The sequence below is a fragment of the Manis pentadactyla genome, chromosome 11, assembly GCF_030020395.1.
Source record: "Manis pentadactyla isolate mManPen7 chromosome 11, mManPen7.hap1, whole genome shotgun sequence".
Lineage (NCBI taxonomy): Eukaryota > Metazoa > Chordata > Mammalia > Pholidota > Manidae > Manis > Manis pentadactyla.
Genome location: NC_080029.1, coordinates 11,660,757 through 11,675,390, shown reverse-complemented (window position 1 = coordinate 11,675,390; position 14,634 = coordinate 11,660,757). Strand labels below are relative to the sequence as shown.

The 14,634-nt window shown below is 50.7% G+C and overlaps 1 protein-coding gene across 1 annotated transcript in view; it reads left to right on the top strand.

Annotated features, from left to right (window-relative positions):
• RIN3 (Ras and Rab interactor 3) overlaps nucleotides 1-14,634 on the top strand; it is a 118,077-nt gene that overhangs the window by 40,007 nt on the left and 63,436 nt on the right. The window contains exon 4 of the mRNA XM_057488195.1: nucleotides 8,072-8,189. Within this exon, the coding sequence (XP_057344178.1) occupies nucleotides 8,072-8,189 (118 nt within the window). The remainder of the gene's footprint in view (nucleotides 1-8,071; nucleotides 8,190-14,634) is intronic.

Genomic DNA, 14,634 nt, shown 5'->3' with positions numbered 1-14,634 from the left:
CAGGATTGTCTTATAGATTTCTTGCCCCGGTCCTGAATCAGCTATTTCTTTAAGAAGCCCTTGTTCCTTTTATTAGAGAATGATATTAGGAACCAAGATCTGGATGTTGTGTGTGTTTATTGCTACTGGAGTGTTATTGGTTAGGTCAAAAGGTGGCTTTTAATTGAAGAAACCTCTAGTAAGATTGCTTTTTGTAGTAGGGAGTTGACTCAAGGGCTGCAGTAACCTGAGTTGTGGTTCAAGGTGCCTTGCCCAGGTATGAGCCAAGGAATACCAATTCTGTTCAATGCTCGTGTGGCAGAGGCATCAGTGAAGCTCCTCTCCTGCCCTTCAGGGTGCTGGGGCCAGGGAGGAAAGTGCACTCAGCCATCACTGCAGATCTGCTTTGTGCTGAGCTCCACCTCTCATCTTTCCAACAGCCCACAGAGCAGAGGGCAGGCTGTCTATTTTATAAGTGAGGAAATTCAGTACTGATGGTGAGGAGCCTGCCCTGCGTAATATGGCTACTAAGTGCTAGAGAGTGATTCGAACCCACCAACTGGCTGTCTTCAAAGGCTTGAAAAGAAAAATACCCAATGTCTCAGCCTCGTTCCCAGAAACACTGATTTCTTTGGTTTGGAGTGGGGCTCAGGCATCTGCATGTTTGAAAAGGCCCCAAGGTGATTCTGATGTACAGCCAGGATTGAGAAACTTCACTGCATGCCATGTTACAACTCCATCGTAAGTAATGGGAAAGGTGAGCCACACCTGTCCAGAATGGCCTCTGGCCACTGGCTACCACCCTGCACAGGTACACTAGCCCCTGAACTTGTGGCCTCTAGGAAAAACCAGCCTCTTCTATTCCTGCCTAATGCGCATGACTGGAAATTTTCCCCAAGCAACTGGAAAATAGTCCTAAAATAACAAAAGTGGAAAAGCAGACAGCTCTGGATTGTCCAGGCCAAAAATGGATAGTAAAAACAAAACCACTTACGGTGTATTTAGCTTTGCGTTTTTTGTATTTATTTGGAGAGAAGGAGGGGAGGAGTGCAGTGGCTGCATAGTTCCCTCCCTAAGCGAATTCCCTCTGTCCCAGCTGTTACTGAAATCAGTAGGTCTTCCCAAAGCCCAAGCTGCGGAGGGGCAGGGAGGGGCTCCCACGCCGGCTGCAACCTCCTGGCCTGCAGTGATTTACCCGGGACCCTCACCCTGTGCAGCCGCTTGGGATCTGGGAGAGACCCCAGGGCCCCGAGGCTGAGAGTATCTTCTAGAAGGAAGGCATCCTGGGCCTCCTCAGCCCCATTCCGTTCACTGGGCTGGAACAGGCAGCTCAGAGAGGGGAAGCGACAGGCACAGCAAACCAGAATCCCGCGTAGGAGGGACACCATGCGTCTTGCCTCCCAGCCCCGTGCTCGGACCACCACCCCATTGTTGTTCTGGGCAGTGGGGATGGGGGAGCCCTAGCTCCTCGGGACCCTCGGGGTGGGCATGCCGCCATCGGTTTGTATAACTGGGGGAAGAGGATTCCTCTGCTTTCTGAGACCTCCTGATCCAGTGCAGTGGGGGAGCCGACGGGAGGTGCGGGAGGAGAAGGAGCAGGGGAGCGGCCGACTCAAATGTCACTCAGCAAGGCACCAGATGAGGCCCGTTCCCGCAGAGAAGAGGGGTTGAGTGAGGACGCTGGGGCACAGCAAGGTTTGTCGGTGGTCTGGGCCACGGGGGAAGAGCAGTGGTGGGTGGAGGGTCCCACTGTGGGCATGAATGTTCACTGCTCCGTTCATAATAACCCCGGGGAGCCCACAGGCCAGCGTCCTCCAGCAGGACGGAGGAGGCCCGGCCCCTGGACTTGTTACCCCATGTTCCCTCACTACGCACTTTGAGCTCCTCCTTCCTGTCAGTGCTGAGGCCTGAAGTCTGGAGCGACGACTGAGGATGTCTTTCCTTGCCCAGGTGCCTGGTGCCCCACCATGTTGCCTTTCTGACCCTCAGAGCCATCCGTGAACACGTGAGGCTGGGAATGCTACCTCTGTCCAGTAAGGGCCGCGTGCCACTTGTCCTCGGGGCTCGAAGGCAGGTAGACAGGCACTGGGGAAGGGAGGCGCTACGTACAGAGTACTTGTCATACAGCGGGCACTCCACGGAACTCACCTGTGCAGTTCTTTCAAGTGATCCTTTGAGGCACTGGGCCGGCTTTCAGCTTCAAGAAACAGCAAACCCAGCCTGTGGTAGCGTCAGCCGTTAGGCTGCTATCGTGTACCTGATGAGAAATCTGGAGGTTGGGGACCAGGACTAGTTTAGCAGCTCAGTGATGTCATCATGACCCAGGTTCTTTCTGTTCCCCCATCTTCAAGGTGCTGGCTTTTTATCCTCAGGTTTGTCACCACTTCATGGTTACAAAATGGCAGCTATAGCTACAGCCATCTCGCCCATTCAAAGGCAGGAGGTCATGGGCAAAAGGCTTCCTTCTCGTAGGCTCAGTCTTTTTGTCAGGAAACAGATGTTTTTCAGGTGCCTTAAGGGCGAGGGAGGCTGTAAAGGGGATGAATAGCAGAGGGGAGCTGGACAGCCATACCTGGCCTTGACCAAATGTGATTCATCTCCTGAGGCAGGATACATTGCTCCCAGGTAAGAGCGGGGATCACTTAGCAAGGAAAGGAAGGGGACTGGTTCTCAGGGAGCTAACTTGTAGTGACTCACAGGCAGGAACTATTGTGACCCCATCTGGCAGAGGAAGAAGCAGCCCCAGAGAAGTCACACAGCTTGGAGTGGCCTAAACTCAGTCCGGCTCCGTAGCCTGGGAGCTGAAGTCTTCTACGGCAGGGCCCCAAGGCGCAGTGCTCTGAACCTTCTCCTTTCCCTCTCTTCCTGCCAGTCCTCTGCCCACACTGTTTTCTCATCCATACCATGGGTAAAATATTCCAAACCCCAAGGGGGGTGTTGCTGTAAGGTACCTAAAGCCTCTAGTCTGATGCCCTGGCATAAAACACACGCTCAGTTGACACTTGGTGGGCTGGTTGGGCTGGAAGACATGTACTGTAGCTGCCAACCTGGCCCAAAGGTCACCGCCTTCCATTCTTGTCTTGGCTTTGCCTCTAACAGCTGATGTGGCCTTTTTGCACCTGTGGGCTTTGGTTTCCTCTGCTGTAGAGAGAAGAGCTGGGCACGTCACTGGCTTTCAGACTTCCCCACTGAACTCTAGGGGCCCCTCAGCAGCACCTCACAGAAGGAGCAGAGAAGGGGGTTATCTAAGGGATGAGGCCCCATGTCTGCAGACCCCACAGCTATATCATTACCTCCTGCTCATAAGAAGCCACTCCAAAATTCAGTGGCTTAAAACAGTCACCTCTTGACTTGCTCACAATCCTGTGGGTCATCACTTTGGACTGTGCTCTGCTGAGCAGTTCTTCTGCTGGTGTCTCCTGGGGTCCATCATGCTGCAGTCATCAGGCTGTTTGACTGGAGCTGGCTGGCCTGGGAGGGCCTCACTCACCTATCTGGTGGCAGGTGCCAGCCGTCAGCTGGGCCACACGACTGTGGCAGGCTTGCTCAGGCTTGTCCACATGACAGCTGCGGTCTAAAAGGGTGAGCATGGAAGCTGACGTGTCTCTTAAGGCCTAGGCTTAGAACACCAGTGGCACGTCTGCTGCATTCCCTAGGTCAAAGCAAGTCCCAGGGCCACCCTTCCACGTGTGGGGGAATAGACTCTCCCTCTTGATGGGAAGAGCTGCAGAGAATGGCCATTTTTTAATCTATCACATAAGTGAATGGTCTTTGAGTCCTTTATCCTATCTCTCTGTTTGAAAAAAGATACATAATGATAATCTTACTAATAATTATCATTTATAAATCAAAGGAGATTATGCATATAAAAATCTTGGCATATGGTTTAGTGCTCAGGAAATTATTTATTATTATTATTATTATTATTTAGGTGCATACTCTGCATCAGGCATTTTATATACATGATCAGCAATATGCACAGCAACCCTGAAAGATAGATATCCTCATGCTCAGATAAGGAAATTGAAACCCAGAGAAGTAAAAGTAACTTACCCATGGACTCACAGCTACTGAGTAGGAGAGCTAGAATTCAAGCTCACACATCTCTAAAAAGCTAGCTGCAGGGAGTAGAAAGAGAAGTAAGGAGGCTTGAACATGGGACCCCAAGGGTGTTGGAGAGAGAGCTTTAGGTGGCCCATCTAATTCCTTTGCCCCCGTGCACTCTCCTGCAACACCGATGGTGGGTAACGTGTCCTTAGTGTACAACCAGTGGACACCCATTGAGGGTGGGTGGAGGGGAAGACACAGCTCACACGGATGGTCTTCCTCCTGGCATGGACTTCAGTGGAACCCTGCCAGGCTTAAGCATAGGAGGGTGCTCTCAATCTAGAGTGCTCTACAGGACTCTACTCTGCATGACTCCTGCTGTGTGCTGCACAATGACCCTGCTTTTTGGAGTGCTGTCTGTGAGTGCTTCCTAGAGGGGACCCTGTGACTAGCTGAGCAGCTAAACCTCCCCCAAAGGGGAATGCAGGCCATCCTATTCCAAAGGACAGTGGCCAAGGCAGATGCCTGACTGGGTTCAGCCCACAGGAGGTATACCTGTCAGTACCCCCTCCAGCCCAGCAATGGGGTAAAAGGGTCAGAGGACTCCTCTAGCCTCCCTCCCTGCCCCATCCCCACAGCTCACAGCCTCTCCCCTCTTCCCTCCACAAGCCTCCTCCCTTCCCAGTGCCTTATCTTGGCTTTTTTAGATAAGAGCCTCAGGCTTTGGCCATGGCAGAAGGAAGTGCTCTGGGAGGCTTTGTGGAGTGCTGGGAGGGTGGGTGTTGGGCCTTCAGAGCTGGAGACCTGTCAGAGTCCAGTCCCAGGGAATTTCCCCCCCCCCATCACACCCCTGCCCCCAGGAGCAGGTAACACAGATGTGAGGGCAAGAGATAAGGAGGTGCTCTTGGTGACGTCTGGGCCTGCGTTCTGCTGTGCTTCCCCTCCGCGTGGCCTTGGGTTCACCCAACCTCTGTGTCCTGAGACACAGTCAAGGCAGTCTGCTACCTCACAGGGCTGCTGTGAGAGCTGCGCGAGGCGGGCACAGAGCGCAGACATCAGCTGCTGCTTCAGCTCCAGCTCCTTACTGTGCGCTGACCCACTCAATGAAATCCCTTCTGTTTCTTTTTCACGGTAAACCATGCGGTAGACTGATCCCTAGTTCTAGGTGGAGCCTGAGACTGAGACGGAGGAACAAAACCAGCCAAAGGAAGTGGGGGCAAGTGGAGAATTAATCCTCAGTGAGCATCCGTGGGAACGTGTTTATCCCATTGATAAGCTTTCCTGCACAACTGAGATGCTTCTCAGTTACTGCTTCCAACGCACAGCAGCAGGCTTTGGTTTTGTTTCTTGTTCCTACTGGGTGGTCGTGGGTGTTATTATGCCCACTAACAGATCAGAACACTAAGGCTCAGAGAAGCCACAAATGACTCTGGGCCACAGAGCTCATAAATGGCTGTAGGGCCCTCTGTCTGCCCCAGAGAAATACAGACTGTGACTCTCCCCCTGGCTGGAGGAGTTCATGTCCAAGGGATGCATGAGCTTTCTCTCTATATTTCTTTCTCTCAGTGGAACATGAGGTCAGAGAACAGGACTGGTGTCTCAGCAAAGTGAAGGAATCTAGAAATTGTTACATGCCGGGTGTGAAAGAGCCAATCAGATCCCAAGGTGCCGTCGAGGGAGGCCCCAGCTGAGGCTGACAGCCATGACTGTCATTGCCTTTGCCCAAAGGAGAGACCAATGAGGGGTCAAAATACTTAAGGAAGAAGGTGATTATCAGTAGAGTAAGAAATACATGTACTGTGGCCCCAGCCTGCCTTAGGTCACTGTCTCTCTCTTGCCCTCTCTCTCTGATAGAAAGTCCACCCCTATTGTAAGCACCCTTATTATCTTCTATTTTATTCTCATATTTTGTCCTGAGAAAATAAAAATGGTTGGTGGCATTTGCACTGCTGGATCACGACCTACAATTTGAAAAAACACTGCCTTCCTGTGCCATTCCTGACACTCAAGGATGGAGAGGCGTGGCTATCCATGTGCAGGTGCCTCTGAAGGGACGACCTAGACATGGGTGTCCCCCCATGCTGACACGCACCGCATGTGTGCAGGGAGTGCCTGCCCTAGAAAGGCAGAAACCCCTAGTTTGCTTTCAGTTCAGGGCGTCACCTCAGCTTCTACCCTGGCTCAGGGTCGAGGGTCCAAGTTTGCCCGGTCAGCCTTCCTAACAGCACCACATGCCCTGTTCCCAGGAGCTCCCGCAGGAGCTCGTCCCGTGCTCACACACACGTGCACACACACACACACACACACATTCATCACACACTCACACACTTACACGCACACCCACTCACTCTGACAGCAATCCCCTGACACCAGCTGGGTGACTACAGTTCCATTTCGTTCTGACACCAGCCACCCGGAGTGAGTGCAGATCCCACAAGGTAAAGGGCAAGGTCCCCAACAAGAACTGCCCTTACTTCCAATGCCAGACACAGGTGGGACCCAGGGGGACCCACACTTCTGACTTGGCTACAAACATGACCCCCTTCGGGTTTGATGATTCACAAGGGCTCAGAGAACTCCCTTGACAGCACTATTCCTGTGATGCCCATTTTGTTATAAAGGATGCAACTCAAAAGCACCCAAATAAAAGAGTGAGGTGTAGGGTCACGGGGATGTCCCAGTGGCCCTGCTCCTCAACCGTCAGCAGCTTTGGCTGGACTCCTGGCCTTCCAAGGTCTGGCCTGGGTGCTTGGGACCTGGATGGGAGAGGCTCAGACCCCGGGGCAGGGACGAGGGTGGAGGGGTGTGGGAACATGGTGACCAAGTCCTTTCTCAGGAAAGGGAACTCTCCCCCTTCCCAGGGGAAGCCATGCCCCAGGAGGCAGGGTGATTCCAGAAGCATCTCTCATCACCTAGGAGGAGGGATGGACTTGGGTAGGGTCAGCAGAGACTACAAAGGATGTTTTAAAGCCACAGAGTTTGGGAAAGGAAGCAGGGACCCCCTCCCCATGAAGGTCATGAGAAGAGCGCTGTCCCAGACCTGCTATGGGTGTGACAGTGGAGAACGCAGGGTAATGCTTGGTTACTAGAGCACAGAAACATCCTGGGGGCCCAAAGGCACTGTTTCCTCAGACTAGAGTAAATGCACAGGACAAGAAATGACATGTGGTTCGGGGACACAAGATGTGCCCCACAGGACGTGTGGTACAGGGAGAGGTTGTGCAGCATGGAAGTCTCGACAAGGACTCACTGTCTGGGGCCAAATCCCAGCTCCACCCCTGACAGCTTTGAGGCCCTGACCAAGATAAGCTTCCAGAGTGTGTCCTGTGAGCCAAGCCTGTACGGTGTTTACTCAGTCATTACACTAGCCTGAGGAAGGGGGCCTGCTAAGTTCACAGAGGACCTCAGTTTCTTCATCTGTGAAGTGGGGATAACAACAAAACTCACATCACGGGGCCGTCCAGAGGATGGAGCCAGTGAATATATGCAAAGTATTCCTAACAGCTCCTGTCACAGAGAAGGCTATTTTTAGCTATAATTATTAGCTATTTTTTATTTCCATGGGGGGAAAAAGTATGGATTGACTAATATATATGATTATTTCCAACAGCCTCCACCACAGCTTAAGTGCTGGAGTGTGAGGTGGCATTCAGCTCAACTCCCCCTCCCCATTCTAAGTTTGGACCCTGGACCCCCACCTATGTCCAAACAGGCTGACTATGGGCCCTGCTCACACAGTGCCTCAGGGTGGAGCCCAGGAATCTGTATTTTAAACACCCCCTGCTGATCTCTGCATCTGCAAACACTGATTCGGTTGGACCCTCTCCATGGGCAAATGAGAAATTGAGATTCAGGAGCCAGAGGACAAGGACCAGGTGACACAATGGCTTTTGGGACAGAACCCCCAGTTCTCCCGAGGGATGCTTGATTGCCCCATACTGCCTCCTTGTTTCTGGAACATTCCAGATGAATTCCATTACTGCTGTCCTTCTAACCTCCACCCAAACCTTTGACTCACGGAGCTTGCCCCCTTCTTCCACTGCAGGCATTCCTGGTCTGCCGGGATAGCAGCCTGAAGCGCCTGGTGCTCTGTGTCCACTTCCCTTCCCTGAACAAGAGCTCAAAAGCGGTGCTCGAATACACCATTAAAGAAGAAAAATCGAGTAAGTACCCATCTTCCCGATCAGGCCTCCGACCACACACAGCATCAGCAACAGATGCCACACCCAGTAACCACAGACACTCCTATCAGCCTGGGGGTTTAAAATTAGAAGAGAGAAAGCTTTCAGGCCACTCAAGTTGTGTAGCAAGGTTTGTTTTGAACTCAGTTTATCTCTCACGGTCAATGAGAGTTTCCGCTCACCCATGTCACAGCTTGTTGGCTTTGCTTCCTCGTGGCTGCCGTGACGTTTCCTCTTGTTAGCTCAGGCTAGAGAAAGGGAAGAAAAGGAGAGGAAGTCACTTGACCTCTCTGAGCCTCGGTTCTCTCATCTGTCAAATGGACACAAACAGTCACTGTCCTGCTGTAACCCAGGGCCTTGGGAGGGTCAAATGGGAAAGAACTTTGAAAGACAAAAGTCCTGTGTGCACAGGGCTACCAGGAGCAGACTTGGGCTTCGGTGGGAAAATATTTGGGGGACCCTGATCAAGGGGAGGTTTGTACTGATATGCAGTAAAAGGGTCTGGGCTTCCCCACCTTGCATGGGCAATGCCAGGTATTAAGATCCAAAAAGCCTGTTTGAAGAACCTATAGAAATTCCAAGCAACAACTTAGATCCTCTTCTAAATGGATTGAGGGGGTTTTTTGGGAAGCTTTTAGCCTTGATTAACAGCAGAGGCCAACAGTTAAAGAAGATAATAAAATACTAAGCATTTCATAAATATTATAAATATATAACATAAATATATTGAACATTTCATGCTATATTATATATGTTTATATTATATATACAATAAGTATTTTAAAATATGTATTAAATATTCTGGAGTGCTCCTGTCTCAAGAAACACCTGTAGAGCAAAGATGAGTAAGTTCTGGCCTCAGGGGCCTCCCAGGCTATTTGGAGGCTGGGAGACACCCAGACATCAACACTTGCTGTGCATTGAAACAGCTGCGACTGCAAAGGGATCACTGGCTGAGGGGCACTGAGGGATGCAGACCATGGCAGGAAGGATTCCAGGAGGGTGTCAAAGAGGGGGAACAGAGGCTGGGTCCCAAAGAGTGAGTGTATTAGTTCAAATGAAGGTTAATTTTCTAGCTCTAGAGGTGGGCAAGAAAGTGAAAGCAGAAGCAATTCCTTTTCTTGCTGTTAGGGGGGCCTTTCCATGGAGCCCGGGATTCATGCAGAGTGGATACAATATAGTTCACTCATGTGTGTATTCAAGAGATAGTCATTGAGTGTCAGCTCTGTGTCAGAGCTCTTCGACTGCTGGTACACAGCAGGACCAAACACGGTCCCTGCCCCTCAGAGCTTACATTCAGGTGGAGGGAGGAGAAAACCAACAAGTAACAATGTAGGGTGACCATCAGATGGAGAGTCACACCATGAAGAACATGGAAGCGTGAAGATTTCCCAGTCGGTGCAGTCACAGTAACAAAACACAATGGGTTAAACCCAGAAGAGGCTAGTTTCCTGCTCATGTGCAAGGTTCCTGTTCACACCTTCCAGGTCCACACTCATAGGCTGGAAGGGGCCTGGAGGAGGCTTGTGGGCAGGTCTTATGGGGCCTAGAAATGGGTCTGTCACTTGTGCTTACATTCCATTGGCTAAAACTCTGTCATATGACTATACCTAACCACAAAGGAGATTGGGAAATGTGGTCCAGACACATGGCCCGGCAGAAACAGAGGATCTTGGATCTTGCTGAACTGCTAGGAATCTTTAAGGGGATAGAGCATGTGGGGCTATTAATTTACATAATGGCCCTCTCCTGCAGCATCCAGGGAAGGAAATGCAGGATCTCAAAGAGGCAGAAGAGTCATAGCTTTCCCAGACCGAATATATAGTGCTCTCTAATGACTGCAGAAAGGGTGAAGTGGTGTGGGGTGCATGCTGCTCTCCAAGAACCTGGGCCCTTTCATGGACATTCTCAGCAAGGGCCTCTGGGCTGCACAGGCCTTGGGTGTGCTTTTGGCAGGGAGACAGTCATCAGCCTATCTGCTTATGGACTTGTGTAGTCCTGCTGCTTATTGAGAGTCCGTAGGCTTCAAGGACTTGCCTGTCTAGAGACACGTGCTCAGAAGTGAAGAAGGGAGCATTTATTCAAGGGTAGGCTGATCAGGAAGGCTTCCTGGAGGAGAAGAATCAGGCTACACTGACAGAATGTCTGAAAGTTCCTTTCTCCTTTGGCCCTATTCTTTTTCCCTCCCTCCCAGACTCCAGGGTAATCACTCTAGGTCTTTTCAACCCAGTTGCACTCCCGGGCTGCCCCAGCCTTTTGGAACTTGGTCAGAAAGCATGCTTAAGGCCTACCCAATGGAACCAGGATGCATGTTTTGTTTCCAATCAGGGTGCCCAGGGAACAAACCCAGGTACTTGGGGATGGTGGTAACTCCCTTCCCTGGGTTTGTGTCTTCCATCCAGAGCCATATGATAGAATTAAAAATTTTTTTAATTCAATGCTCAACTTTGCTGAAAAGACCATCAAAACCCAAACCAAACTCCTTCATGTAATGTCACTCTCCCAATCATGATTCGTGTCCATTCACTGTGACTACACAGATGCCTCTCAGTTTGTATGTTTTGTTTGCTCTTTCTTTACATTACTCTACTGTTCCCTAACCCTCAGACCCCTGCGGTCTGCCTCCAGGAGGACCCAGATGTCAAGAAAGTTGCAGGTAATGTCTTTCGCTGCCACGTTGACTCTCTGCGCCAGCCTTTGTGCTCTCCCTGTTCCTACTTGCCTGCTTTCCATGGTGACCCAGCCCGGACTGCGGAAGCCACACAGCCTGCACTCAAGTCGCAGCTCTGCCTTTTCTCACTTGTGTGACCTTGGACACCTTCCTTAACCTCTCCAGGCCTCTACGGTGGGGATGATAATGGCGCCTCCCTCATAGGGTGCTGGAAGGGGTGAGTGTCATGTGTCTCATGCTTAGGCAGTACCCAGAGCACAGTGGAAGGTTATAATCATGTCTGTTGTTGTTATTGCTATTACTAATCCTCCTGCAAGATGAAGCCAAAAGGAGGAGTGGGTTTGCCTACACATGGGTAAATTCCAGCTGAGCATGTGTGGGCCTGCTTTGTAGTCCCTTGTGGGAGGAGAGAGTCACCAGCCTCTGAGTTCACCCCAGGCCATGGTGGCTGCAGTGGAAGGCGGCCTTAGGAGGAAGTGGGCAAGGGAAAGGCCCAGGGCCTGGAACGAGGGCCTTTTGTTGGAGTTCCCCATGCAGAGCTGAGGCAAAGGGAAGAGACGAGGGGGTCCCCCGAGAGTGGGTGGTCAGCCTCAGCTGTGGCCCCATACTGTTTGCTTTGAATGAGAAAGACTCCCTTTGACCACTTCTATGCTTCTGTGTGCTTGGGTTTCCTCTAGTTCCTCGTTAAGAGTTTCTTTGCAAAACCCTGAGTCAGTTAGCTCGGGCTAGATGTGCTGTGGACCACAAACACCCCTAACCCTCAGTGGCTCGCACACAGTACACATGTACCCACAGTAACATGAGTGTATGAGGCTCTTTACAAACCATTTTCACCCTGCAATCCAGGCTGAAGGAGCAGCGCCCATCTCAGGGCAGAGGGGAAGGAGAGAGACAGGAGAATTCTAGAGTGGCTCTGAAAGGGTTTACTCAGAGGTGGCAGGTGTCACTTCCCCTCATATCTCACTGGCCACACCAGGTTGATGGCCAGGCCAGACTCTGATAGGATAGGGATTAGTCTCCTGGTGGCGTGTGAAGGGTGGTGACTATTTTGAGCAAGTATTACCATCTCCTACATCCCCCATCCTCATCTGTGCTGCACCAGTGAGATAAGATAATGATGAGAAGGCTTTGCAGTGTCTGTGTCACCACTTAGCTTCATCAGGGGCTCTCAGAGGCTGGACGTGTATGTGGCGGGGAAGTGGGGGCAGAGAACGAGCAGAGGAGACATTGAGGCAAGGGATATATGGGCCGAAGGAGCAGGACACAGGATGGATGGAGGCTAAGCCAGCTTCCAGGCTGCAGCCCTGCCCCTTCATGCCTGAAATTAACCCCCTGGCTGGTTTTCATTAAGACACTAGCTCCTTTTTCATCAATCTGCACCCTTGAAGATAGTGACAATGACACATCCATGTGATGGCACTTCTCCACTGGCTGCTCGAAATAAGAAAATGAGTTGGCCCTGTCTCTAAAGGAGGAATCATGAGGCAGTGGTGGACGGTGTGGTTTGGCCCTACAGGAAGTGACTGCCGGGCACTCAGTCTGAGCCACTCGCTCCACGTTTCCGGGGCAGCCCCGGCTCACTCTCTGCCTGTGACCTCCTGCCTGGACTGACAGAAAGGCTGGCCGGTCAGGCTCAGTTAGGATTTCTTCTTGCCCTGAGCAAGTCTCCCACTCACAGGCCTGTGGTTTTAGTCCAAATAGTTGAAACCGATAGATACACTTGTACTTGGGAACAGAGCCCACCACATGGGCAAATGTGGTAGATGTTGGCTGATTGGCGTGAAGGTTATCACTACTGGACTGGGGGGGCACTTTTGAACCAAGGACGGAAGACATTCTAGAGGAGTCCTCCTGGGCAGTAGAGATCTGTATGATGGGGGGGCAGAGTGTCACCCGGAAGGCCTTCCGGGTCCACACGGGCGATTTGCGTTGGTACTCTTGGGTTTGGCCCTTTCACCAGCTGACCCATTATCCTACAATGAGTTTTCTCTGTATTTGGACCAAAATGTATTAAGCCCATAAAAGGTAAGGAATGATTATTATTAAAGTCGGGGTTGGCATGGAGAAGGCAAACCCTTGACGTGTTATCAGCAGGCAGTATTGCGTCATGTGAGTTGCACTCGTCAGTGCAAACCTCTTTTGACATCATGAGCTTTGGAAAGGCAAGCAGTTCTAGGATTTCATTCTGCCTCTGGCAGTTCTAGGATTTCATTCTGCCTCTCTCACCTTGTAACAAGCAAGTTATTTAACTTCTCTGTGCTTCAGTTTTCTCAGTTGCAAAATAACACCTGCAGCACAGCTGTTGGTGGACTGGGGAGAGAAGCTGTGTAGGAACCTGGGACAGAATTGCCTGGCACGTGGGACGCATTTAGCAGCATCATCACGGTGATATTGTGGTTTATAGTAAGAAATATATATTTGGCCTTCACTCCAGTTCCTGGCACAGAGCTCCCAAACCCTTGGAATTTCCTGAGTAACAGGAATAATAAAGGCGTCTTGATAGCCACAACAAGCCCCTTGTAACCACATCTGAGTTTATGCTAATGAGGTGACTTTTGCAAAGCACCTAAGGATGGGAGCTGGTTGCCAGGGGAACCATCTGTGCGCTCAGAGAGCGTGGGAGCCCAATATCCCTTCCCATGTACCTTGCCCGTGCATCTCTTTCAGCTGGCCATCCCTGAGATATATCCTTTTATAATAAACCAGTAATTTAGTAAGTTAAAAGTTTCTCTGAATTCTGTGGGCCATTCTAGCAAATTAATTGAACCCATGAAGGAGGTCGTTGGAAGGTCCCATCTGTAGCTGTTGGGTCACAAGCACAGGTGACCAGCCAGACTTGCCATGGCTGTCGGAAGGGCAGGGGGCTGGGAGGTGGCAGGGTGGCAATCTTGTGGGACTGAGCCCTTAACCTGCAGGATCTGACACTATCTCCAGTAAATAGTGTCAGGATTGAGTTGAATTGTGGGACACCCCGCTGGTGTTGGAGAACTGCTTGGTGGTGTGGGGAAAACACGCTAGCGCTGATGTCAGAACTGGGGTAGCTCTCTGACATCTCTGTGTTGTCTCCTGGGGGAAATGGAGGCATCTATAGGGAAAAGCTATCCCAGTGTCCCCACGGCATAAGCACTCAGATGTGAGTACCTGTGGGGATTGAATCACATACAACTTCACTTCACAGCTGTCATCCCCTGCAATGTCTTGCTCCTGGAGAACTCTGAGAAGTTGATTTTTTTCTTCATATCTCACGTTCGTTACTACCCAGGGAGGCTTGGGCTAAAAACTCACCCCAGTTTGTTTCTGTTTTTCAGCCTCCAAAATTGGGGTTGGCACAGGAAAAAAATATATAGCACCAGATAATTAAAGTCCAAGAAGTTTACTGTACAACTTTGGTAAATGTCTTTCTGGGTTTTTTCCTAAGTAGATTTGAATCGTAGTGGTGAATATAGCTTTTCGTCTCCCTTTGTAGACTTAAACATTTTAATACGAGCTTTCTCTATGTTATTAAACATTTCAAAGACATGGCAACCAATTAAATATGTGCTGAATGGCTTCTGAAGGAAGACACTTATGACAGGCTCTGCAAGGCATGGATCAGTGGGGGAGACCGATACTCACTTAACCAAAAATGCAGGCCAGGCTTTCATAAGTGCTAGAACGTAAGTGTGGACTTTGTGGGCTTTGTAAATGATTACTTTTGACTGAGGAAGGTCAACCCAGGCCTTCCTGAACCTTGGAGGATGGGAAATCATTGTGAGA